This window comes from Ricinus communis, chromosome 3 (genome assembly GCF_019578655.1).
Source record: "Ricinus communis isolate WT05 ecotype wild-type chromosome 3, ASM1957865v1, whole genome shotgun sequence".
NCBI lineage: Eukaryota > Viridiplantae > Streptophyta > Magnoliopsida > Malpighiales > Euphorbiaceae > Ricinus > Ricinus communis.
This window is the reverse complement of record NC_063258.1, coordinates 29,702,627-29,728,295: the sequence shown is the minus strand read 5'-3', so window position 1 is coordinate 29,728,295 and position 25,669 is coordinate 29,702,627. Positions and strand designations below refer to the sequence as shown.

The following is a 25,669-nucleotide window of genomic DNA, read 5'->3' as shown; positions in this document are numbered from 1 at the left end:
ATACATATATTATTTTTTTAATTAATGAGATATATAATAATGTGAAGGATGATAAGGAGAGGATAATAATAGCATTCAATTGTAAATTTATATTTATATATATTTTTAGTAATAATATTAGTTATTATTTATTTAAAGATATTAGTTCTAATGGTGGCAAAAGGCTACTACTAGTGGCAATTAATAAATTAATGTTTATTATAATAAATTTTAATTTAAACTTTATAACGTGACCCTTTAATTTGTTACCCAAGTTTAATAATTTCATTTGAATTTATCGTTTAAATTCAATTTCACTCGTTTTTATAATGTCAGCACTTTCAATATATTTACTTAAAAAAGTTACAGGTTAAATTGGCCATGAAGGTGGCAAAAGCCAAAACTTAACCTGAATATAACATTTGAGGACCAAATTGAATTTTGTTGCAATTAGAAAAATGAAAAGCCGGGTTATAAAATTAAGCGGGAACTATATAATAAGCACACGGAAAACAACTCGAGAACGAAAAGTGGAGAAATAGGTGCGAGTCGTGCGACTCCGCAAAATCCTTAAATCAAAGAATTGGACTTTAAAGTTCAAACAACTGAACAGTGTTTTTTCGAGAGAGCAAAAAGAAAAAGGAAAAAAATGAAAGTGAAGGTGTCTCTGAAATTGTGTTAGACATGATAGAGAAAGGAAAGGATATGAGTGAGAAGGAGGACGAGGAATGTTTAGTGATGGGTTTAGGGAAACAAAAGAAAATATTGAGTTTTGATTTGAATGTAGAAGCTGAAGAGTCTTTTTCTGAATTAGGGTTTCAAGATACTGCTCATCAGATAATGGGTTTTGAATCTGATTTTGATTTTTGTGGTACAGGTAGCAGTTCTACCTGTCCACGTGTTGAATTGACTAAGAGAAGAAAATACACTATTGAAGAAAAGGCCAAGGGTAAAGTTGATGATTATGATGATAATAGTGTACTGAAACTTGATCTTGATCTTAATTTGTCTTTGGGGGTATTTGGGATGTCAAATTCAGAACCTGTAGAGAAAATTGTTCAGATAGAGGAACTTGATGTGCCTAGAGAAGCTGCGGAGGTAGTCAATCAAGAACCAAGCAGAAAGCAACGTTCTATTGCAAAAACTGTTGCAGAGAGATTTGCACATCCTGAACAACAGCACAAGGAAGGGATTAAAAGGAAATTGAGCGAAGTTGATAAGGAATCAGATGATTTTCAAAGTCCTTTTTCGCTTGCAATGAAACTAGTCAAGAAGAGGAATTTAAGTCAAAATCTTAATAAAAAGTCTTTACTTGGTTTATCCGACTCTTTGATCAAATGGGTGCCTACAGAAAATAGTGTTTCTAACCGCAATGTGCCTAACCTGGTGGACCTTTGCCTCAGTGTTCTTGCTGTGAACGCCGGTAAAATTGTGTCACTTGAAAATGTTCCAGATAATTTGAGACATAAACTCAGTAAAATGGTCAGTAGTTGCAGAAAAATGGATGCATACTTTGTTGGACTTCTGGCAAGGGACTCTCCAACTGAGATTCGTGTGTGGGATACCTCACAGTTGACAGAAGATGACTGTACCAATATCTTTTGTTCTTGTGATACCGTAAACTTGAAAGTAAGTAATTTTACATGCTATATGGGTCAAGGTAGCAATGGTGGATTATTTCATGCTTTAAATAGTCATTCTCCTGGAAGTTTTTGTTTGAAGATTTTACCGCCATAAGAACTTCTACAGAAAATTAAAGGACTATGTACTGTGAATTTATTATACTTGTATATGTTCATGCTTATTGAATTTATGATTCTTAAGTATATCTAATGAAGTAAATGAGTTTTTGTAGTCATTATCCCAGTATCATAAATATTGGGGATAACCCTTTCTTATATTAAGTAAAAGGAAGAACCAAGAAATAAATAAAAATCTAATCATTAAGGCTTCTCAACTGATTGTAATGGGATCTGGAACAGGTGCTACAGCTTGATCTTTGCGGTCTATGTATGCCTGAATATGTATTGGATCGCATTTTAGCTGGGCCTTTATGTAGACTTAATAAATTAGTCACCATATCTCTAAAAGGTGCACATCGTTTATCAGATGCTGGGCTAAATGCACTCACAAAGTCTGCACCTGGATTACTATCTATAAATCTGAGTCAGTGCGCTCTTCTCACCTCTGATGGTATCAACAATCTAGCTACTCATATGGAATCTACTCTAAGGGAACTGTATATAGATGATTGTCAGACCATAAATGTCATGCTTATTTTACCTGCACTGAAGAAATTCAAGCATCTAGAAGTATTGTCAGTAGCAGGCATTCCGACTGTTAGGGATGATTTTGTCATTGGACTGGTCGAAGCATGCGGCATGAATATGAAGGAGCTTGTTTTGGCTAATTGTTTGTGAGTCTTTCTGGCTTGTCTTAATAATTTACTTCACAGCTTAAAAAGGTTCTTGATCAACATTTGCATCTTTATCTATTTTAGTAACAAGGGTGTGTTTGACTGGATGCAGGGATTTGACTGATAAATCACTTAATTTTGTGGGAAAAACTTGTCCCAAATTGTGTGCTCTTGACCTTTCACACTTGCAGAATTTAACAGATTCAGCATTACAATATCTAGCCAACGGTTGCCGATCAATTTGTAAACTCAAACTTTGCCGCAATGATTTCAGGTTTTGTATCTGCGATTCTCACTTTCCTGTATATTTGTGCATTTATTGACTGAACACAATTTTATACTTCTTTTGTGCATTTATCATTTGTAATATTATTAAAGCTATTTTTACTATTCTACAAATGTGCCTACCATATAGTTGATAGTGATATTAATCATACTAGTTTGCTGTATGGTTCAGATTATACATCTCTTCATATACCTTGATAATAACTTAGTTGACCTCAGAATTAGGGGTTGAGGACCTGAAGAACTTTCCACTTATGAACTGGGAGGGGAAGGCTGAGGTTGTTGCCTATAGAAGGACTCGAAGGCTGGAAAAAATTCATATTTCCAGACACTTTGTCTCTGGCACAGCATCCTCATAACTAAGAATAGGAGAGGCGTTCAGTTCTTCAGGATAATTATGATGAAGAGTAGGATGATAAAATGGATAATTATCGTTATTAGAATTGAGCGCGCATTGGAAATATGGAAGATAGGTTTGAGGTCGGATGATCAGTGGGAGCTTTTGCTAGCTGATGGTCTATAAAATAGAAGAGGAAAATCAAAAGAATCATAAGAAAAAGTTCTTAATTTCTTGCCAGTATCATGGTTTTTGATAAACTGTTTGTTGAATGAGATTCTCCAGCTATCACCAATTAGTACAAATCTGGAATAACTGTTAATATATTTGTTTTTGTTTCTATTACCTGCCCTTTTTAACATTTCCAATTTCTGAGTTTCATGCATATCAGATTTTAAAGTTGATTGGATATATTGGGCTCACTGACTTGATTTATTGATACTGTATTTTTTACTCTACCAGTTATGCTTGCACACTGGTTTTTCAACTTTGTGTAAAGTATTTGACTATATGTTCTACACATGACAGCGATGAAGCTATTGCTGCCTTCTTGGAAGCATCTGGAATGTCCTTAATTGAGCTTTCACTGAATAAGATCAGTAAGGTGAACCTTCCAGAACCATAAATAAGTTGTCTTGTAATAGTAAGTAGCTACTGATGATTTCTGTCATAGTTCATGACACTTTCTCTCATTTATTAGAAGCATGCTCAAGTTCATGGTTTTATCATAATATGTTGAATATGTTCTTTTCTTACCCCTCCTTTAGGTCACAGTAAGCACTGGTGCACCAAATGGCGTGTGCAATAAGCTAAAGAAGTGGAGATCCAATAAGGATGTTGTTGTGATAATCTATCTTGCATGGATGAACTAGTAATTATAATGATATTCCAACTATAGATATGCAATTTCACACTTCAATTCTTCACGTAGAGCAGCCACTAAATTCAGAAGTATGGTTTTTGCATATCCAATTTAAGTGCGCTAATGCCTAAAAGAAATTAGGAATTCGTGCTGAAGAAGTTAGATTCTCAATTTCTTTTCAAAAAAGAAAAAGTTAGGTTCTCAATTTGAAGTTAACTTGGAGTCCAAAGGGGGTTCATTTGGCTAGGAACCATTCATGTGTTTATGCTCATACATGTGCAGTTTTTCCTTGGATTTCAACTGTAATTGAAGGCTGCTTTGATAAATTTTAACATTTACATCTTGGAGGCTCACTAAAGTCTTTCAAGTCTTGTGTAGGAAAGTGATCTATTTGCAACTTTATGAGTATCAGTAACTTGTAACAGGTTGATATTAACACTGCCTTATCAATTGCTAAATGTTTGAGAAACTTGTCGAGTTTGGATTTATCATGGTGCCGGAAATTAACGGATAAGGCCCTGGGACTGATTGTTGACAGTTGCTCATCATTGAAGGTGCTCAAACTCTTTGGTTGCACACAGGTAAACGAGCAAAATGCTGAGATAGTTTCATTTTAACTTCGGGTCATGAAAGCCTTTGATCAGTTACCTGTGGATTGTGTCAAATATGTACATTTCAGCATACATATGTTAGAATAATGTGTCCAGTGAAGAAACTTATTATTCTGTCAAAATTCCTAAATTAACGTAATACGGATATATTGCAATGTATTTTTCGGCTTTTTTGAGCTTTCTGTTCATGATTGTTTTGCTTTCTTTTGGCATCTATTTAAAAGAAATTAGTAGTTTAATCTTGTTAATAATGCTTATGTATAGCGCATATGAAACCTAGATGAGTCCGGAAGTCATAACCTGATTTTTATCAAGAAATGCAGTTTTATAGTATTTCAGTTTTACATGCATACTTTGACTTTTATCCACAACAAAAGAAGAAAGGTGTGCAACAACCTCATGGCTTCTCAAATTTTCAATTTCACTAATTAATCTGTCTGTTGAGCATATTTTATAATTCACTGTTTTCTTGAGGTATATATTGAGACATCGTACAGGGATTTACATCTTCTTTTTCCTTTTAAATATGATTTGGCGTTTATCTCAGTCCTTATATTTTTGTGCTCTGAGATAATAATTGTGTTTATGATCTCATTATTTTATTGCTTTTCTGTGATATTCCCTTTATGCTAAATTACATAACAGTGAACAACTTGAATGGAACGGCAATGCATCACAGTGTTTAGATGTTTACTCCTGCATTTTGTGCAGGTTACGGATGTGTTTCTAAAAGGCCATTCCAACTCTCAGGTGCACATCATTGGATGTAAAGCAGCACCGTTTTTGAAACATCTGGATCCACTCGGATATCAAGAATCTCCGTTACAGTACTCTCCGCTGGTCACATATTGTTGATTTGCACATTGGAGGTTCCCTAGATTATTTTGCTGAAGTACTACTTAAATCGCTGCTGTACAGAGCATCCCATTTTCTTTTTATAAGAGCCATGCTCGATTCTTGACCCATACAACACCAAAAACTCGCCAACAATAACTTTAACTAAAAGCCTTCAGTTCTTTGGAAGACATTCCCATGCCAATTTTTATACCAACCCAAGCTGGAATATATATGCATTTGCTTACATCGCCTATTGTTTTGTCTTTTGCTTATGTATTAATAGGATGCATCCGAAAATTGTATAGGCAGGAGGAAACCTGGACAGTTGAAATTATCCAATCAAAGAGAAAAATTAAATATAGCTGACATGGCTCAAATGTTCTTTGGCTTCTCTGATCTCATTCCCCACACCAGAAAGGGCATTGGTGATGCCACAAATTTGAGATAAGCAGCAGGTCTCTTGTTCAAGTCTCTAATAGTAGGAAATGTTGCTGCCAGTACAAACACAGCTTCTGTGTTCCTCTAGGGATGCATCTATTTCCTTCCATCAGGATGTGTTGCAGCTGATTTTTTCCCCTAAAATTAATTGTATTAGCCATTCAGTATAATTATGTCTCTAACATAATTAAGTCATTAATTCTTATTTAAGAAAACAAAAGCGCAGTGAATATATAGTTTCAAGCGGGTTCGGAGAAAACCAATTTATATGTATATAATTTTCATATTTTAAGCGGGAAGTATATATGTAATAAGCACCCGGAAACAACTCAGGAACAAAAAGAAAAAAGTGGAGAAATTCGTGCCAGTCGTGCCAGTCCGCAGAATAATAAATCATAAAAATTGAACTTTTAAGAAAGAAGAAAGCAACTGAGTCTCTGTATTTCTGTTAGGTATGAGGAAGACAGAAAAAGGAATGGGAGACGAGGACGAGGAGAAACTTTCAAAGATGGGTTTAGGGAAAGAAAAGGAAGGATCGAATCTTGATATGAATTTTTCAGAGTCCTTTTCTGAACCAGGGTTTCAAGATTCTGGTAAAAAAGTCATGGGTTCTGAATTTTTTGATCATTTAGTTGATGATCGTGGTAAAGGTAGCAGTTCTAGTTCTGAAGGTGATGTTGAATCGAGAGAGACAAGAAAATACACTAATGAAGAAAAGGCAGAGGGTAAAATTGATGATTATGATTATGATGATGATAATATAGTGGATAATAATAGTAATCTTGATCTTAATCTTAGGCCTGATGAACTCGACGCTAGTTATGCTCTTCAACTTTTGTCGAAGATAATGCATAGAGAAGTTACGGCAGTCAATCAAGAATCGAGCAGATACCTCAATCAAGAAACAAGCAGAAACATCAATCAAGAATCGAGCAGAAACCTCAATCAAGAAACAAGCAGAAACATCAATCAAGAATCGAGCAGAAACCTCAATCAAGAAACAAGCAGAAACATCAATCAAGAATCGAGCAGAAACCTCAATCAAGAATCATACAGATACCACAAAGATGAATTAAGGAGTAGGCATGAATATATTTTAAGCAATGTTGCAGAGCATTTTGCACATCCTGGAATACATAACGAAGTAATTAAAAGGAAATCGAGTGAAGTTGACAAAGAATTAGATGATTCTCAAAGTCCTTTTTCGCTTGCAATGGAACTAGTCAAGAAGAGGAATTTTAGTCAAAGTGTTGATAATGAGTCTTCGATCAAATGGCTGCCTGCACAAAACAAAGGACATTACGTATCTAGTCACAATGTGCCTAAACTGATGGACCTTTGCCTCAATGTTCTTGCTACTAATGCTGATAAAATTGTGTCACTTGAAAATGTTCCTGATGATTTAAGACATAGACTTTGTAAGATGGTTAGTGATCGTAGAAAAATGGATGCGCACTTCGTTGAACTTCTTGCAAGGGACTCTCCCACTGAGATTCGTGTTTGGGATACCTCACAGCTGACAGAAGATGACTGTATCAAAATTTTTTGTGCATGTGATACTCGGAACTTGACAGTAAGTTTTACATGTTATATGAATCCTGTTAGCACTGGTGAATTAATCCATGCTTTCTCAATGTATAGAACTTAAATAGTCATTCTTCGTCAAGTTCTTGTATTTGAAAATTTTCTCTCCATAAGTACTTCTACATAAAATATCTTGATTATGAACTGTGAATCATTGTACTTGTAAGCATTCATGCTTTTCAAACTTGTATAATTCTTAATTATACCTGAACGAAGAACCAAGAAATGAAAAAAATCTAATCGTTAAGGCTTGTCAACTGATTGAGATGGGATCTTGTACAGGTGCTACAACTTGATCTTTGTGGACTATGTATACATGAACATGTATTGCGTCGCATTTTAGCTGGGCCTTTGTGCAGACTTCATAAATTAGCCACCATCTCTCTAAAGGGTGCATTTCGTCTATCAGATGCTGGGCTAAGTGCACTGGCAAAGTCTGCACCTGGATTACTGTCCATAAATCTGAGTCAGTGCTCTCTTCTCACCTCTGATGCTATCAATGATCTAGCTATTCATATGAAATCTACATTAAGGGAGCTATATATAGATGATTGTCAGAACATAAATGCCATGCTTTTTTTACCTGCACTGAAGAAATTCAAGCACCTAGAAGTGTTGTCAGTAGCAGGCATTCAGACTGTTAGTGATGATTTTGTAATTGGACTGGTCGAAGCATGTGGCATGAATATGAAAGAGCTTGTTTTGGCTAATTGTGTGTAAGTCTTTCTGCCTTGTCTTCATTATCTACTTCAAAGATTAAAAGGGTTCTGGACTAAATATTGGCATCTTTATGTATTTTAGTTACAAGGGTGAGTTTGACTGGATGCAGGGAATTGACTGATTTATCACTTAAATGTGTGGGCAAAACTTGTCCCAAACTGTGTGCCCTTGACCTTTCACACCTGCACAATTTAACAGATTCAGCGTTACAATATCTAGCCAACGGTTGCCGATCAATTTGTAAAATCAAACTTTGCCGCAATGATTTCAGGTTTTATATCTGCAATTCTCACTTTCCTGTTCATTTGTGCATTTATTGACCAAACATGACTTTATGATTCAATCCTGCATTCTTTTTAGAATAATGTTATCAAAGCTGTTTTTACTATTCTACATTTGTGCCTACCATATAGTTGAAAGTGATGAATTGATCATACTTGTTTGCAGCATTGTTTAGATTATACATCCTTTGATATTACCCTAATAATAACTTTTCAGCCTCAGAATAGTAGTTGAGGACCTTAAGAGCTTCCCAGTTATGAATTGGAAGGGGAAGGCTGAGATTGTTGCCTACAGAAATAGGACTAGGAGGCTGAAAAGGAATCATGTTTCCAGAAATTTTGCCTCTGTGCAGCATCCTGATAACTAAAACAGAGAGAGTCTGTGATTTCTGCTGTAGGGATTCAGCTCTTTAAGATAGAAGAACAGGATATTAAGATGGATGGTTGGCAAGGTCAGAAAGATTCTAATTAGAAATGAGCCCATGTGGGAAATATGGAAATTAGGGTTGAGATCAGATGATTTAATGGGAGTTGTTGCTAGTTGAAGGTCTATAAAATAGAAAGGGAAACCAAAAGAATCCCAAGAAAATGTTTTCAAAATTTTTTGCCAGTACCATGGATTTGGATAAACTGTATGTTGAATGGGATTCTCTTAGCTATCACGAAATAGTTCAAATCAGGACTGACTGTTTATGTAGTTATTATTTTTGCTACTATCTGTCCTTAACATTTCAAATTCCCGAGTTTCACATATATAAGATTTTGAAGTTGATTGTATTTATTGGGCTACTTGACTTGATTCGTGGAAACTTTACAGTTTACTCCACCAATTGTGCTTCTACACTGGTTTTTCATACCCTGTGTTAAATTTCTTACTGTGTTCTACACATGCCAGTGATGAAGCCATTGCTGCCTTCTTGGAAGTGTCTGGAATGTCTTTAAATGAGCTTTCACTGAATAAAATCAGTAAGGTGAGATATCATCAGTCATAAAAAAGTTTGCTTCAGGCATTTCTGCCCCTTCCCCCTTGCTTTCTCTCTAGAACCAGAAATAAGTTGTCTTGTAGTAGCAAGTAGTAACTGATGATCTGCATCATACTTCGTGATAGTTGCTGAAATATTCTTTCATTTGTCAGAGGCATGCTCAGGTTCATGGTATTTTCGTAATATGCCTTCTTCAGCTCATAATAAGCACCAGTGCACCAAATGGAGTGTGCATTAAGTTAAAAACTGGAGGTTCAATAAGGATGTTTTCATGATAATATCTTGCATGGATGGACAAATATTTATAATGACATTCCAACTTTTGATATGCAAATTCACTCGATCTTGAATTCTAAATGTAGAATGGCCCTTGAATTCAAAAGTTATGATTTTTGCCTATCTTAGGTGAGCTTATGCCTAAAAGATTGAGAATCTGTTAAATGAAGTTAGATTCTCAGTTTGAAGTTAACTTGGAGTCAAAAGGGGGCTAATTTGGCTAGGAAACATTCATATGCGTATCCTGATGCATGTCCAGTTACTCCTTGGATTTCAACAGCGATTGTGGCTGTTTTGATGAATTTCAATGTTTACACCTTGGAGGTTCACTAAAGTCTTCCAAGTCTTATGTAGGAAACTGACCTATTAGCAACTTTATGAGTCTCAGTAACTTGTAACAGGTTAATATGAACACTGCCTTATCAATTGCCAAATGTTTGAGAAAGTTGTTGAGTTTGGACTTATCATGGTGCCGCAAATTAACGGAGGAGGCACTGGGACTGATTGTTGACAGTTGCCCAGCACTGAAGGTGTTCAAACTCTTTGGTTGCACACAGGTACACAAGCAAAATGTTGTTCTAATTTCGTTTTAATTTTGGTTCGATTAAGCCTTTGATCAGTTTAATGTGAACTGTGTCACAATCATTCAGATACATTTCTTGCTAGTTTCAAATGGTCTTTTTTCTTCTTCTTTTTTTTCTTTTTTTTTTTAATCTTGTTAATGCTTCAAGTCATCAAGAAATGCATTTTCACATCCTTTCAGTTCGACATGTATAATCTTTGACAAAAGGAGTGCAACAACTTCAAGGCATCTCCAATTTTCACACTATTTAATTTGTTAAGCGTATTTTATAATTCTCTACTTTGAGGTACATTATTAAGGCATCATACTTGGATTTACTTTTTCTTTTTCTTTTTTTAATCATTTGGCATTTATCTCAGTCCACATAACGTTGTGCTTTGAGATTGTAATTACGTGTTTATAATCTCAGCATATCATTAGATGATTTGAGGCATTTTGTGCAGGTTACAGATGTTTTTCTAAAACGCCACTCCAATTCCCAAGTGCATATCATTGGATGTCAAACATTACCGTTTCTGAAACATATGGATGCACTGGGACATCAACAAGCTCCATTACAGTACTCTCCATTGGTCACATAATTTTGCTAAAAGTGCTATTATTTACTCCTCTGTTGTACAGAACATTCCAGTTTCTTTCTATAAGAGACATCTTCGGTTCTTGACCCATACAACAGTGAAAACCATCAACACTAACTTCAACTAAAAGCTTTAAGTTCTTTACAAGACATTCGCATGCCAATTTTTGTACCAACCCAACCTGACCTGGAGTATATAATTGTTTTGTCTTTTGCTTATGTATTTTAGTAGGATGCATCTGAAAATTGTACAGGCAGGAGGAAAGCTGATTAGTTGAAATCAACCAATTAAAGAGAAATATCAAATATAGCAACTGACATGGGTCAATGTTGTTTGGCTTCTCTGATCTCATTCCCAGAAAGGGCATTGGTGAAATCAGATAGTTTGGTCTGCTAATAACGATACAATTTGGAATAAGCAATAGATCTCTTATTGAAATTCTTATCCAAGTCCCCAATAGTAGGAAATTTTGCTGACTACCAACAGTGTTATCTTATCCTAGGGATGCATCTATCTCCTTCCATCGGGATGCTGTGCGGTTACTATACGTAGATCTTTTTCCCTGAAATTAATTGTATCGGCCATTCAGTGTATCAGTTTGTCAACATGTTTGGTACTTGAAATTAAGAATCGAGTGCTTCTGACCTAAAAATCATTTGCCACATATACAAAAATCTTGAAGATTAAATTTAAGAAGCTACTCCTGGTTATGCAGCAAACAAAAATTAAAAGATGTTCACATTTTGCAAAGAAATTGGTCCCTGAAGTCAGCAAATATCAAAATTTTGGTGATCAAATAAAGCAGAATAAAAGGTGATTCAAGATGAAAGATTATGACAGGAAGCTTCTTTTCCTCCACTTTCATTCAGCCTTTACTCCATGAGAAGCCTTGCACTTCAAAACCAACGCAAGAATCACAAGAATAACTATGATTCCACCAGAAGACCCACCAACTCTGTGAATCCAGTAAGGATCAAACCTAGTAAGACTCTGATCTAAATACAGTGACAAAGCAATAGCCAGAATCAGCAGCAAGAGCAGCAGGGGCAACCAAGAACTTAGGTCAATTGGTTGTTCTTCAAGCTCTAAATCACTGTTTGGTCTCCGGTTAATATAAAGTGGTGAAACCACTGCTAGAAGCCCCAGTCCAAGTCCCACAAACTTCTCATACGAGGAAATCCTTCTGCTCCTGCAAGAATTAAAAAGCTCATTACTATGGCATCAGAGTAGCCTTCAAACTCTAAATCCAATAACAACCATACCTGGTGAAGCCCCTGTCTGTATACAGCGATAAAGCAATGGCGAAGATGAGCACCAAGGGCAGCAGAGGCAACCAAGGAGCAAGATTGATGGGTTGTTCATCAACCTCTGGATCAATAACTGGTGCTCTGTTGATATATAGAGGTGAAACCACAGCTAGAAGTCCCAAGCATACAAACACAAGCTTCTCATATGAAGAAGACCTGCTATTCCGTCTTGTAAGTATTGCCTCCATTCAAGAAACAGAAACTCAGGAAGAACTGTTACAAGGGTGTTCTTGTTTATCTCCAATAAGCATGCAAAGTGGAAATGGAATATTAATATGACTTATTCTCTTGATTATTCCTTTCTAGTGGAATTATTTTTATTGTTTTAGTTGGGTTGGGAAGGTAACAGATTAGTCCAACCAGAGATTTTTACACATACTCCACGAAACAATAACGGATGGTTGAGATTATCTGATCATTTGTATGTATAAAGCTGTGGTTACAAGGATTAATAAGAGGCTCCGAGGTGTTGGGTTACTTGTACTAAGACGTTAGAAACGGGACATTCATTTAATTTGTAGCGAAATTAATTGTTGGGTTTCAAGAAAAGGTTCACTCTTCCTTGCTAAAGGAATCCTTCCAGATGAAATTCGTATGCTAAAAGATTGCGGTGGCAGCTTGTCCATGAAGTTCTTTGGTGTTGAGATTGGATGGATGTGAAAGAGAGAATTTCCAAATAGATGGAACCCACACATTGATCGGAATCTGATACTTTCAGTGTCATGTAATTCTTTTACTTGTTTATCATCATCGTCATCTAATCTCGTCCAGAAACTTCTTCCGATCAATTACTGCAAAGATGCATCAGTTTTTCCAGACCGTAAAAGGTTGTGGCAAACAAAACTACTGTACTGAAGTTCACAAGAGGATTTGTAGCTTGGCTGGTGCTCATCCTGCTTAGCCATAAAATTGCAATAGTTTTCAGTCATAGCACGTATGGTCCGTTTGGCTTAACCTTTCTCTGCCAGAGAAGAGCGAAAGAGGTCTGTGGCTTGGGTTTCAAAGTTCATCTGAGGGAATTTACAAGGTATCCTCTAACTACAATGATCCAATATCGGCATGAATTGCCACTTGACCCTTCCAAACTTCTAAATATTATTCATGTCAACCATTCTAGAATAAGTCACTCTGAATGAAATGATACGGGCATGTGTTTAACACAAAAAGAATTTTAACATTAACTATAATTCAGGAAGCTGAACTCAATTACCTGCCGGAAGAAAACTGCCCAGTATTCGAAAATTAACAAAATTACACAAGCTGTATATATACCTACAAGACTATAATGGTAAGGGCCTAATTGGCATGGGGAGAGCTCTCTGGTGGCTTGTTTCCATAGAGCCTTCTCATCCATTTCTGCTGTGATGTAGTGAACCGTGTATGAAGTGTAGAAGCTCCTTTTCCTGGAAGTTCAGCAGGGAGTGCAGCAGCAGTGCTTGTAAAGGCATTTAGAACCAGGAAAGCTAGAATCGGAGAAAGATCCAGTGTCCCTCCCAGTGGTGGGATGATTCCACGGAATATGTTCAGGTATGGATCACACAAAGTGCTGAATTCACATTTACATTAAAAACATATATAAATATTCAAATAGAAAATGTACTTGACAAGAAAAGGCAATCATTCATCTTGTTGAATAATCAAATGCATTGGACCAACTTCAATTCTTATCAAGATTTTTAGATTTTCCATTGTTGAATGTGAGATATGTACAATGCTTCTAGAGCTCTTCATCATCATCATATCAAATCAAAAGGGGAAAGATTTTAATTTATCAATGAATCATATACAGTACTAGTCTTGGATCATGACAAGTTCAATATCTTAGAAAAATTTCAACGAGTTTAGGAAATGCACCTGAGGGGACTAACGATGGCAGGAGGAGAGTTGGGAAACCAGGTCAAAACAAGCCTTACGATCAACAAAGTGTTATATATGTTCAAGAAATTGAGAATGCCATTGGCCACTACAATCCCTGCCACTGAATCTCCCGGTAAGACTGCAGCAAAATTGTGATTGGATAGATAATTTGAATTGCTATAGGCCCTGCATTGAATCTAAAGGTACAAACTCCATAAATACTCTTATACCAAAAATAGCAGACGTAGAAAGCCAAAGATTTGTCCTAGGCCAAATAAAACTCATTCCCATGAATAAGAAGAAACAATCATTTCTCAAACTGGAGACTTCCCATGTCCCTCATTAATTTAGAAAGAAAAAGAAAAAGCATTAATAAGAAGCATAAACAGAAACTAATCACACCCTTGCATATCTTACTTCCGATATGTAAACAGTGACACTTTCACATGATCATAAATTCAAAATTGCATCTTGCATTGAAGTTTAAATACTGAGCACATATTCCTTATCTGTAACTAGATCAAGCCATGAACTCAACAAATAGAGAAGACCATGTAATAAAATTGTTGGAATATCAAGATTCCATCACATCTCATGCACAAAGACAGAAACTTTGACAAGTAATTAAACATATCATGTCCATATCCAGAGAGAGAGAAAAAAAAAAAAGTTGCCTGAAGGGTGGTGATATGGCTGCTACAATCAGAAGAGAGAGATAGCAATTTTCTAAGAATGGGATTTTGAGAGGCAAACAAGTGAAGAATCTTGAAGCATTTATCAGCAGTGGAGGCGAGTGAAGTGTGAAGCTCACGTAGCGCGCAATTTGGAGATGGAAGAGTGATTGGCTTGAAGGGTCTGATAAGAAATGGGTTTTGAGAAACCCACGAAGAGAGAAATACACAGTTGGGTACAAACTTAGGAACTATGCCTTTTGAGTTCTCCATGGACGCCTCTGTCGAAGCCATTCTTCTTTCCTTGTTTAGCGAAAGGGGAGATAGTGGAGCTTAAGAAGAAGATGGATAATGAATTGGATGACTTTATTCAAGCGTTGTATCTTCCACGTGGTTCTCTTTCATTTCTGCAGCTTATGCTTCCGCTTCACCTTCTAAAACGCACCGTTTTAAGCTTTCTTTTTTTAAAAATAAAATAAAAAAGAAAGCAAAAAGTATTGAATGCTTATTATTTTTAATTTTAAATTGATCGAGTTCATTTTAGAGTTCTTTGATGCGTGAAAATATTTTTTTAATCAGATGCACTTAATCGGTGGAAACGAATTTTTTAATATTGAAATAAAAATTAAACTACTTCTAGTGATTTTTATTTTAAAAAATTATATATTTTTTAAATTTATATTTACTTATAATCCACATAACTATGAATTATAATCGCATCTCATAATTTCGATTATTATTGATAAGCTAGTACCATCCACAAGGCAACTGTTAAAAGATTTTAATTATTTATTAGTATGTTAGTGTAATTTATTTAATATATAATTTCTATAAAATCTTAGATATTACAATAGTTTTTACAAGAAGATTTTCAGGTACAACAGAGCAAAAATTAAATTATTTTTTAGCTGTGAATTATAAATAATATTAATTCACCATATCTTTGTCCTAAATTTGACACCACACCATTTGGCACTAGCTTAGCTACACTAGCCGCCAAAAAGAGGAAATGGATATTGCAATCCGACGTGTCACTTTATGATCCTCCACTTTTGAACGCATCTTCTTCTTTCTTCTGCCAGTCATCTCTCCCTCTCTCTCAATTTTCTCTGTACAGTCGTTTAATTATCAATGTAAATCTCTCTCTTCATTTTCATTTCTGCAAACAATGACAACTGATCTACTAAAACTATCAATTTTTCCTCCTCCTCACCCGAAGTTCCCCTGTCGCTCCACCGCAACGCACCGTTTTGACTACTTCAAATCTCACCTTCCTAAACGCCGTCCTCTCATTCTCCGGCAACCACGCTATCTCACTCTCTCCAATTCCCTCGATATCCAAAAACCTCAACTCCAAGACGCACCGTTTCAGTCACAGCAGGACTCTCCGATTCTTCTAGATGTTACTGGAATGATGTGTGGGGGTTGCGTTTCTCGTGTCAAATCTCTTCTCTCTTCCGATGAGAGAGTCGAATCAGTCGTTGTCAACATGTTGACTGAGACCGCTGCAGTTAGGTTAAAACGTGATTTTGCCGTAGACAGCACGGCGGAGATAGCGGACAGCTTTGCTAAAAGGTTGACGGATTGTGGATTTGAGACGAAAAAGAGAGAACTGGGGATTGGAGTAGCTGAGAATGTGAAAAAGTGGAGAGAAATGGTTAAGAAGAAAGAAGAATTGATTGTTAGGAGTAGAAATCGTGTGGTTTTTGCTTGGACTTTAGTTGCTTTGTGTTGTGGGTCTCATCTTTCTCATATTTTGCATTCTCTTGGCATTCATACCTTTGCTCATGGTAATCCATCATTTATAGAAACAAACTAGCATATCAAATTCTAACCTTAATAACTAATTAAATGATCACTTATATGCATTAGTCATTTCATCTTTTATTATTTATTCACAGTTTCTATGTGGTATTGGTGTAGGCCCATTTTGGGAGGTGCTGCATAATTCCTATGTGAAAGGTGGTTTGTCTATGGCAGCTCTTTTAGGACCCGGAAGAGGTTAGTTAATAGTGTGTTTTGGCCTTTTGGTATTCGTGGATTTTCTGTAAATTTTTTAAGATCAAAGTGAAACTCTTTCGCAGACTTACTTTTTGATGGTTTAAAGGCTTTTAAGAAAGGAGCACCAAATATGAATTCCCTTGTTGGATTTGGATCGCTTGCTGCATTTGTTATCAGTGCGGTTAGATTCTTTGCCTTGTTTTACTGAGATACTGGTTTTGCACCAAAATGTTATGCCTTTCTTTTTTCCTTCTTTTTTTTTTCTAAAACTTTTATGCTCTTTTGCAGGTCTCACTTCTTAATCCTGAGCTTAAATGGGATGCCTCATTCTTTGATGAACCGGTGACTTGCTTACTTTCGTTCTTTGCACTTTTTCTTCTTGAACTTTCTAAAATTCTCTTGTTTTAGAGTCATATGGACTCCTCCATAAAGCTATCACCTGTCTTAACTTGGCAACTACAAGACCATTATTTTATTTACTTATATCAGCGAGTCTTCTTTTCTATTGAAGCTAGCAGAAATAGCTTTAATTTCTTTGGATTTTCAAATTCTCATGGATAGCTCTTGTTTTTTAGTGTGCAGGTCATGCTTCTTGGTTTTGTGCTTCTAGGACGTTCTCTTGAAGAGCGGGCTAGGATCAGGGCATCTAGTGATATGAATGAACTTCTTGTAAGTAATCAATTTCATGTCTTCTAGGAACCAACATTAGATGCCTACTTGAGTCCCTTTTCTGTGAATTTTGACTTGGCTGATCCTGGTATATGGTATATTTATTGTGGGAAAAAGAAATACTACAAGTTCTTCATGCTAGGGCCATTTGATCCTAGCATCTTCTGTACACTTTTGCAAAACTTTATAAATCAGTTTGAATTTCTTATTGTGCTGGACATTCTTATATAAGCACTGATGTAATATACTTCTTGGAACATTAGAGCATGATTTAGTTTCATTACAGTGACAGTATGTTAATGGTTTTCCCCAAGATAGACAAGTTTTATTGTTGGAAGTATGTCCTAATTGGTGTTTGCAAAATGCATTATATCATATGGCAGGGATAATTAATTACCACCTATCTAATTTCGCTGATTTGGGTATTTTGCAGTCCCTCATATCCATGCAGTCACGTCTTGTTATTAATTCATCAGATGGCAAGTCCCCTGCTGATACTGTTCTTTGCTCTGATGCAATTTGTGTGGAAGTCCCCACTGATGATGTTCGAGTTGGAGACACAGTGTTGGTTCTGCCGGGAGAAACTATTCCTGTGGATGTAAGAATTTCAACTTGTTCATCAAGCTTCTGATGGTCTCAGATGAACGTGGATTTTCTTTTTAGCACTAGATTTTAAGTGATTATACATTTAGCTTATAACTGTATATATGGCTTGAGAGTGCTCCACTTTCTTTTAATGAAACTTAAAATCATATAGACTTAGAACAGATTTGAGTTTTACCATAAGCATGCATATTATTAGCGGTGAAAGAAGCATCCACACTGATTGCACTAGTCGCATAGGTATTTTTGCGTAAGATGCATTTTCTGATTGTGTCCGATATCTCTGTAACCATGAATTTGTTTACTTGCAACTATATAATGTTTTAGTGTGATCTGCTTAACTAGCTTGCCCAATCTGCTATGCATTATCATTTGAAAATCAACAGAAGGTGGTATTGATGCTGAAATTGTTAACTAAAAGTATGTATGTATTTGTCTTTCAACATCATTAACCCTTATTTTGATTTTTTGCTAATACTTCAAACCCAGTTATTAGTTTAGGGGAAAATGGAAGAAACTTACCAGTACTTTTAGCCTGTAATTACGTATGCGCCTCAATAGTATGCTTTCTGAACTCCGCTGAACTGTATTTTCCTGGACAGGGTAGAGTTATTGCAGGAAGAAGCGTTGTGGATGAATCCATGCTCACAGGGGAATCATTACCTGTGTTTAAGGAAGAAGGCCTCAAAGTCTCAGCTGGAACTATAAACTGGGTATATACTTTATTTTGAATTGCTAGAAGAGAATTATAAATATGCTATATATTTTCTCATTTATCTTATTTCTATGTAGTAGCTATCTGGGTCCTGGTATGTTTATTACCTTGACATCATTAGCTTCACTCAGATGGGAGACTAAAGCAGTTTAATATGGCATCAAACTTGTATCTTCCCAACTTATGTTAATGGTTTAAATTTGTACTCATTCACACATACAAGAGATAATAAATCCTCTTGATGTTGAATTTTCTGCACCTCTCTCGTTTTTTGTTCTGTTCAAATTTTAACATCTGGCAATTCTCAAAAACTATTCCAGGATGGTCCCTTAAGGATTGAGGCCTCCTCTACTGGCTCCAACTCGACCATATCTAGGATTTTTCGCATGGTTAGTTAATCATAACCCTTTCTCAATTCACGTATCTCATGTGTAGGAAATTTATATTAAGGCATAGGAAATGCTATTTTGCATGAGTTATTGTCTTACTTGGTAACAACAAAGTGGATGGAATCTATTGATAAAAAGAGCTTATAGAGTTCTGTTGAGAAGTACATTATGTTCACTTACATTGAAAGCATGCTATTTAGGAGCAAAATCAAATAGGCAAGGGGAAGAAAAGGGAATAAGAATAAAGTTTTGTAGGTAAAGTACTTAAGTCATCATGGTGCAATTTTTAGGTTGAGGATGCTCAAGGCCGTGAAGCACCCATACAAAGACTTGTGGATTCAATAGCTGGGCCATTTGTATACAGTATAATGACCATATCAGCAGCAACTTTTGCTTTTTGGTAGGTTTCTTTTTCCTTTTCCTATATCGTCTTCTGAAGAGCCTCATAATCAAGGTGGAGATGGAAAATTTTAAATATGGATTGCATATTTCTTGTAATCCTGATTAGCAACATATAGTGGCTAGTTTGTTAGTGTTGATCTGCAGTTCTTTGGTTTGTTCTTAGCTAGATTTATTCTTGCTTCTCACGTTTTGTTTTTTGATTCTCAATTAGGTACTACATTGGCTCACAAGTTTTTCCTGATGTTTTGCTCAATGATATTGCTGGACCAGATGGAGATGCTTTGCTTTTAAGCTTGAAACTCTCTGTGGATGTCTTGGTTAGTGCTGGTCATTTTTCCTGCTTGAGATGCATTTCTTCAATATAATCATGATGAACTATTCACTAGAGCTTCATATAGTTCTGTTGCTTACATCCATCAATAAAGCGAAACTTTCAAGACCGTTTAGTTGGATGACTGGTTTTTGAAAATAAGGTCTAAAAGGTACCTTCTCCATACACATACTTGTATATGGGGATGGGTGCTACTACAATTCAGTTTCTTGATGTTCAGAAAATTATGCAGTCTATGATTCTCGGCTGGTGCAATGATTTAGAAGCAATGTCAAAAATGCTTTCTCAGTTTCTGGTGCAATCTCACATAAGCAGTAAAGTAAGGAAGTTGCTATTGCCAGGGCTTCCGTTGGAGAAGGGAATATTGCATTTTGGCTGTGGCAATAGCAACGTCCATATAATTTCTTTAGATGATTCTTCATAAAATGGCGTAGAGATGGATTAGAAGAACTCGTAACATTAATTTTCTTGATCCAGGTAGTTTCTTGCCCCTGTGCGCTGGGTCTTGCCACACCCACTGCAATTCTAGTTGGAACTTCACTTGGTATAGTGTCCAACTTTGCTAATTAATTCAAGTTCAATACTCTGCATGACAAGCCTAGTTATCATTTGGTAATTATAATTTTGGCGATTTTACTTGATTGCCTGCTTGACCTCAAGATGGCATCTTTCTTGCTCTTTCTAAGTTTTCATTTGTTTAATGAATTTTCAACTCTAGAGTGTCCAGTGTCTTTGGAAAAACTGTTTCAGCTACTGTTGGAGAGCAATTAAAAACTTGCTTTTAAGTGCAATTAGGATATTTTGGCCATAAAACTATTAAACCTCTCCAAACAGTTTCTAACTGCCTTCTTTTGAAAGCATCTAAAGGGGCTTTTCTGAAAAGCAATTTAAAAAGAAAAGCTGAACAGTTTGATAGCTTGATGAATGCCCAAATTAAAGGCATAAGCGATACAGGTCTTCAAAATAACATTTAACTATAAACACATTTATTTCTGTTCCAAAGAAAGCCACACTTCAAGCCCCAGCTTGCTATCTTCTACTCGGTGGTCACTCTACTTGTCAGGCGTCCTAATATCCCTTCTACTTGAAAACTTTAGGAGCTAAGCAAGGACTTCTAATAAGAGGGGGAGATGTATTGGAGCGCTTGGCAAGAATTGATTACATTGCTTTAGACAAGGTAATTATACTTTATCGAGTTGTGCCTTCTCTCTTACAGAAATACACATATGATTGCTCACTACGGAAGTGATTTGTGCATTTCAATCTTGACTGTTAAGATTTGATATACCACCTTATTCCATTTCTCAGACTGGCACCCTCACTGAAGGAAAACCGGTTGTTTCTGCCGTGGCTTCAACTTCTTACAAAGAATCAGAAATTCTTCGAATTGCTGCTGCAGTAGAGAAAACAGCATTGCACCCAATAGCAAAAGCTATTGTGAATGAAGCTGAATCATTGGAGTTGACTATCCCAGCAACAAGAGGGCAATTGACAGAACCAGGTTTTGGAACCTTAGCAGAAGTAGATGGACGTCTCGTTGCAGTTGGTACTCTAGATTGGGTTCAGGAACGATTCCACAGAACAGCGGACCTGTCAGATCTAAGAAATCTGGAAGCTGCAGTTTCATTTCAATTGTCAAAAGGGACTTCATCATCAAACTATTCGAAAACAGTTGTCTATGTTGGACGTGAAGAGGAAGGCATCATTGGTGCTATTGCAATATCTGACAGATTGCGTCATGATGCTGAATCAACTGTAAATAGGTAATTAGTATTCCATGGATGCAAATATATGATTCTTGATGCTTGCCGTTAGGAATTCTGAGAAATTTCATTGGTATACTTACTTCATAAGAGATAACACATCTACACCTGGTTTTAAGTTTTCATTTGTACATTTAAAGTTTAGTAGCTTCCCTTGATTTGCACATGGCCACAAAAGAAACTAATCATTTTCTCCAAAAGGGGAAACTCAACTTTTTTTCACTATTTGTTGACTATATTTTTTTCTTTTTCTGATAATTGTTTGGTTTACTTTTTGTGTAAGAAATTCAGACATAAGCTTTCATTGAAACTGAATAATCAGTACCGATGCAAACACAATCCACTTGCTTTTTTTGCTCCTCCAAATGTGAGGGCAGTCTGTTACAATATTGACTTACCAATAAGCTTCAAACTATTTCCTGGTTCTTGAATTGTGTTTATGAGTTCAGATATAGAATTTACATTATGGTTACTGATTGATTTTAATTAGTTTTATGATCTAGGACAGATTTAAATAACCTGTTCTAGGTTGATTTTGCGGAAAATAAGGCTTTTAAATTTAATTCCAAGTCTGATTTGATGGAAATCAGATCTGAAATAGAGTGGGAAAGTAAATTTAAGAAACTTTTAAGAATCAACACTTAGAAGGTTAGGGGTCACACCTAAAGAGAATTGAAACACACAATTCTAGAGCAGCAATTTGCAGGAAATCTTGTTGCTTGAATCTGAAAAAGCTGAATAATCATTGTTACAAGCCTAGATATTTACAGACTAAACTACTCCTAACAGTACTTGGATTACTAATTTCTGTAGATTTGTTGGACTCCATTACTATCCTCTATGCTCTGTGTTGACTCTGAATCTCTTAGGTGCTGTCTAAGTACATGAGTTACTGCTTTATATGCTTTTTATTTGCCTTGGGTTGGTAGGCTCCAGATGAAGGGCATCAATACAGTCCTCGTATCAGGAGACAGGGAAGAGGCAGTTGCTAACATTGCAAACAGAGTTGGAATAGGAAGTGAATTTATCAATGCATCCTTGACTCCACAGCAGAAGTCTGGTGTCATTTCAACTCTTCAGGCTGCAGGACATTGCGTTGCAATGGTAAACAATATTTATACGATCTGCGGTACCTCTTTTAAGTTTTTTACTCAAGACAAAGTTGCATGGCCATGCATTCATCTCAACCCAGTAAAAAAAGTCTCTTTAACTTTTCTATCAAATATACAAGAGTTAATTTGGTTTATGAATGTGTATTAGCATGAAAATCTTCATGTACTATAGCTTAAGTGGAATTAATATTCAGCTGACATATTAGTTTTCTGAAGGTAGGTGATGGGATAAATGATGCACCTTCTTTGGCTCTTGCCGAAGTTGGGATCGCCCTTCAGAATGAAGCTCAAGAAAATGCTGCTTCTGATGTAGCATCTATTGTACTTCTTGGAAACAGAATTTCACAGGTATGATTTTTATATCTTCTCTCCTCTCTCTTTTGTTTTTTCTTCTTTTTGTGGGAAGAGTCTCAAAGGTCTCTTTAACTGTGTAATGTAATTCATGTCTACAGATAATTTGTTGCAATAAGTATTGCAATGAGATTGAGATATTATTAGGGGAAGTGTGCATTTATAATTCTCAGAGCCTGGACGTCCTAGACTCTATAGCTAGAAATCCATTATTACTTTTGGTACTAGGGAGAGCATACTAAAATACTGAATATATCTCCTATCAAGATATCTAATACCCACTAACAAATTCTTTTGGTGCTTGTATATTTCTTAGATTCATTTTTGTAATCTTTTTCTTTTCCTTCAGCTCCGTGATAGAGATGGTCATTTTCTATATATGCCTGCACCCTATAATGATTAATGATGAAGATCTTGTGCTTAACCATTATAGTATGATCATAAATATCATTCAGTCGAGTGCTTGCATGTCCATCATTGTGAGCAATAATTAATCGAAGAAAGATGCAGATGCCAAAAGGGAGGAAAATGCCTCAAGAAGTTATATAGGTATTGCCATATAGAGAATTTGTTTGCTGGGAGAAGCTATATGGGTGATACTTCAAAATTGAGATTAAAAAAAAGGAAGGGGAGAACTATAAAGCTTTCTAGAACACATGAAAATGTTGCACAAATGGACGAGTGAAGTGATGCCTGAATTAAGAGTTTTCCATGGGTAGATGATATACAAGTCCTTTCTTTTTCCTTTTGTTAAAATTAAAATTCAGAATTCATGCAAATCACAGAAGGTCATCAACATACAAAAGATTCCTCAGTCTGGGAAGGGGAAGTACAAGCCAGAACACTGATTTGACTTTTATGCAGGATTTGGTTTCTAGTTTCTCGCTTGTTATAATTTTTTTAGCAAGTGGATCAACTTTTTTTAACCTCATGCAATATATAAATTATAGAATGAAGTTGCTATTCCACATCAGGAAATAGCCAACTAATTATGAGCTACGCATATTCTTTATAAAATGTTGTGTTTGGTTTTTTTGTTTGCCATTATGTATAGCTTATAGTTGGCTTGCCATTGCGTGATGTGGAATCTGTAATAATATTTTCTTATCCAATCAATAGGATCTGAATGCAATAATAATATCAAATGATTCTACTTGATAATATGATTTTTCAACCAAGACTAGTTTGAAAATTTGAAGTAGGATATCTAATGATGATATCCCAAACTCGGAAATATACTCGTGGCAGGTTGTAGATGCCCTGGATCTAGCACGGGCAACAATGGCCAAAGTGTACCAAAACTTATCATGGGCCATCGCTTACAATGTTGTCGCCATTCCCATAGCTGCAGGAGTACTGCTTCCCCAATATGATTTTGCCATGACTCCGTCAGTTTCAGGTTGGTAAAAAAAATTAACCTTTCGCTCCATAATTGAAGATTTTCTTGAATGGGAAGAAAGGCCGTACCATTCTTCCAATAATGCAGTGACTAAAATACTATCACTTTTACCTTACTATCCATCTTATGGGGCCTACAAGATATTTTCTCCTTGATTTTGAAGGAGCAAGTCTTTGTGACTGGGGGATTTTGGTTTTGACAGGTGGGTTGATGGCTTTGAGCTCAATATTTGTGGTCACCAACTCATTACTTCTACAGCTCCATGAACCTGAGAGGAGCAGATAGAGCTGCCCACGTTGGAATGCCATGAATTCAGCCCCCTTCCAAGCTTAAAATCCTATAGAGTTTGCTTCTCTAACAAGGATATGAAAGGAAATTACAGTTTCTTTTATGGATTTGCAACTCTTGGTTAACCCCATTCTTTCCTCCTTTCTATGTTGGCAACCATTTCGGCTCAAATGATGTTATACTTACAGAAATCGTTATATATAACAGTTTAACCTGTGCAAGCAATTTATAAGTTTCATCTATTATCTTGCTCAATGCATCACTAAGTGAAACTGAAAGGTGAAAACACTAACTCAAAAAGTTTGAACCCCTCTTTGCCCTTAAGACCTTTTTTTTGTTTGTTTGTTTTATTTTTTCTCCTTTCTACAGCAGTCAGATGGGATCGGAATTTACTATTGTATGTCCCTTCTCACAAAGGCATTTGGTTTGCGGGACACCTGTTCCTTCACAAATAGTATTAAGAATCAAGAATCAAGAGGGGTATCCGTCCATTTATTCTTCCCATACATAACGTGAAAAAACAAACATGGGAAATGTGGATAATTGGATATAAGTTTCATCTGCAAGCCCTGATTTTTAAGGATACTTATCTCAATGTAGATCACAAAACTCTCAATATTTTGACTTTAGTAATACTAATACTATTTACCTTTGCTTCCAAGAAAGAATCTATTAGAGTAAAATTCTTTAGCTTGGCATAATAAGAATGATTAAATTTTATAAATAAAGATGACTAGTAACTTATTAGACTGTTTATATTTTATTTTCACTATATTTAGTGTCATTAATCTTAAAAAAATGAATGATATTATGAAAAAATAATAATTTTTATGAAATTTGATATTTTATAAAAAAAAGTTGACTAATATACAAAGATACTAAATTTTTTGTAATTGCAAAATATATTACTAAATTAACACAAAATGACAATCTTCATATTCTTTTTGTAAATCATACTAATTTTTATGAGTATTACTGGTTGCGAAAAAATAAATAATATTATCAAAAAACTAAAAAATTTATAAAAAATATTTAAAAAAT

At 35.7% G+C, this 25,669-nt stretch overlaps 5 protein-coding genes and 1 long non-coding RNA gene across 11 annotated transcripts; 4 read left to right on the top strand and 2 right to left on the bottom strand.

Moving 5' to 3' along the window:
* Window positions 1-454: 454 nt before the first annotated feature.
* On the top strand, window positions 455-5,688 carry LOC8270077 (SCF E3 ubiquitin ligase complex F-box protein grrA). Of its 2 annotated transcripts, XM_048371808.1 has the most exons (6): window positions 456-1,608; window positions 1,962-2,395; window positions 2,508-2,669; window positions 3,546-3,621; window positions 4,305-4,460; window positions 5,202-5,688. In XM_048371808.1, exons 1-6 carry the CDS (start codon window positions 664-666, stop codon window positions 5,343-5,345), a joined length of 1,917 nt encoding a protein of 638 aa, XP_048227765.1. In that variant the 5' UTR covers window positions 456-663; the 3' UTR covers window positions 5,346-5,688. The 2 variants fall into 2 exon arrangements, with proteins under 2 accessions (XP_048227766.1, XP_048227765.1); XM_048371809.1 differs by lacking the exons at window positions 4,305-4,460; window positions 5,202-5,688 and adding an exon at window positions 3,785-4,288 and having other exon boundaries at window positions 455-1,608.
* A 130-nt stretch (window positions 5,689-5,818) lies between these two features.
* On the top strand, window positions 5,819-10,860 carry LOC8258587. 2 transcript variants are annotated; one of them, XM_002516094.4, is made up of 6 exons: window positions 5,819-7,338; window positions 7,632-8,065; window positions 8,179-8,340; window positions 9,246-9,321; window positions 10,011-10,166; window positions 10,636-10,860. In XM_002516094.4, exons 1-6 carry the CDS (start codon window positions 6,220-6,222, stop codon window positions 10,771-10,773), a joined length of 2,085 nt encoding a protein of 694 aa, XP_002516140.1. In that variant the 5' UTR covers window positions 5,819-6,219; the 3' UTR covers window positions 10,774-10,860. The 2 variants fall into 2 exon arrangements, with proteins under 2 accessions (XP_002516140.1, XP_025012603.1); XM_025156835.2 differs by lacking the exons at window positions 9,246-9,321; window positions 10,636-10,860 and having other exon boundaries at window positions 10,011-10,153.
* Window positions 10,861-11,584: 724 nt separating this feature from the next.
* Window positions 11,585-12,265, bottom strand: LOC8258588. Its single transcript, XM_002516095.4, has 2 exons — window positions 12,033-12,265; window positions 11,585-11,959 (listed from the first exon to the last, which is right to left on the bottom strand). The coding sequence occupies exons 1-2, from the start codon at window positions 12,263-12,265 to the stop codon at window positions 11,632-11,634; spliced, it is 561 nt and encodes a 186-aa protein (XP_002516141.1). The 3' UTR covers window positions 11,585-11,631.
* A 965-nt stretch (window positions 12,266-13,230) lies between these two features.
* LOC8258589 (ylmG homolog protein 2, chloroplastic) lies at window positions 13,231-14,969 on the bottom strand. Its single transcript, XM_015717386.3, has 3 exons — window positions 14,609-14,969; window positions 13,932-14,131; window positions 13,231-13,623 (listed from the first exon to the last, which is right to left on the bottom strand). The coding sequence occupies exons 1-3, from the start codon at window positions 14,897-14,899 to the stop codon at window positions 13,374-13,376; spliced, it is 741 nt and encodes a 246-aa protein (XP_015572872.1). The 5' UTR covers window positions 14,900-14,969; the 3' UTR covers window positions 13,231-13,373.
* A 683-nt stretch (window positions 14,970-15,652) lies between these two features.
* On the top strand, window positions 15,653-24,870 carry LOC8258590 (copper-transporting ATPase PAA2, chloroplastic). 4 transcript variants are annotated; one of them, XM_002516097.4, is made up of 17 exons: window positions 15,655-16,395; window positions 16,529-16,606; window positions 16,690-16,787; window positions 16,895-16,948; window positions 17,189-17,275; window positions 17,709-17,873; window positions 18,481-18,591; window positions 18,914-18,982; window positions 19,273-19,382; window positions 19,596-19,701; window positions 20,193-20,259; window positions 20,813-20,892; window positions 21,024-21,478; window positions 22,408-22,582; window positions 22,807-22,938; window positions 24,190-24,340; window positions 24,543-24,870. In XM_002516097.4, the coding sequence occupies exons 1-17, from the start codon at window positions 15,774-15,776 to the stop codon at window positions 24,623-24,625; spliced, it is 2,643 nt and encodes an 880-aa protein (XP_002516143.1). In that variant the 5' UTR covers window positions 15,655-15,773; the 3' UTR covers window positions 24,626-24,870. The 4 variants fall into 4 exon arrangements, with proteins under 4 accessions (XP_048227738.1, XP_015572959.1, XP_025012597.1 ...); XM_048371781.1 differs by lacking the exons at window positions 24,190-24,340; window positions 24,543-24,870 and adding an exon at window positions 23,452-24,102 and having other exon boundaries at window positions 15,653-16,395; XM_015717473.3 differs by lacking the exons at window positions 24,190-24,340; window positions 24,543-24,870 and adding an exon at window positions 23,291-24,102 and having other exon boundaries at window positions 15,653-16,395.
* On the top strand, window positions 19,708-20,003 carry LOC125369442. The gene is made up of 2 exons (XR_007215097.1): window positions 19,708-19,866; window positions 19,948-20,003. It is a non-coding gene; the product is annotated as an uncharacterized LOC125369442 (long non-coding RNA).
* Window positions 24,871-25,669: the final 799 nt, after the last annotated feature.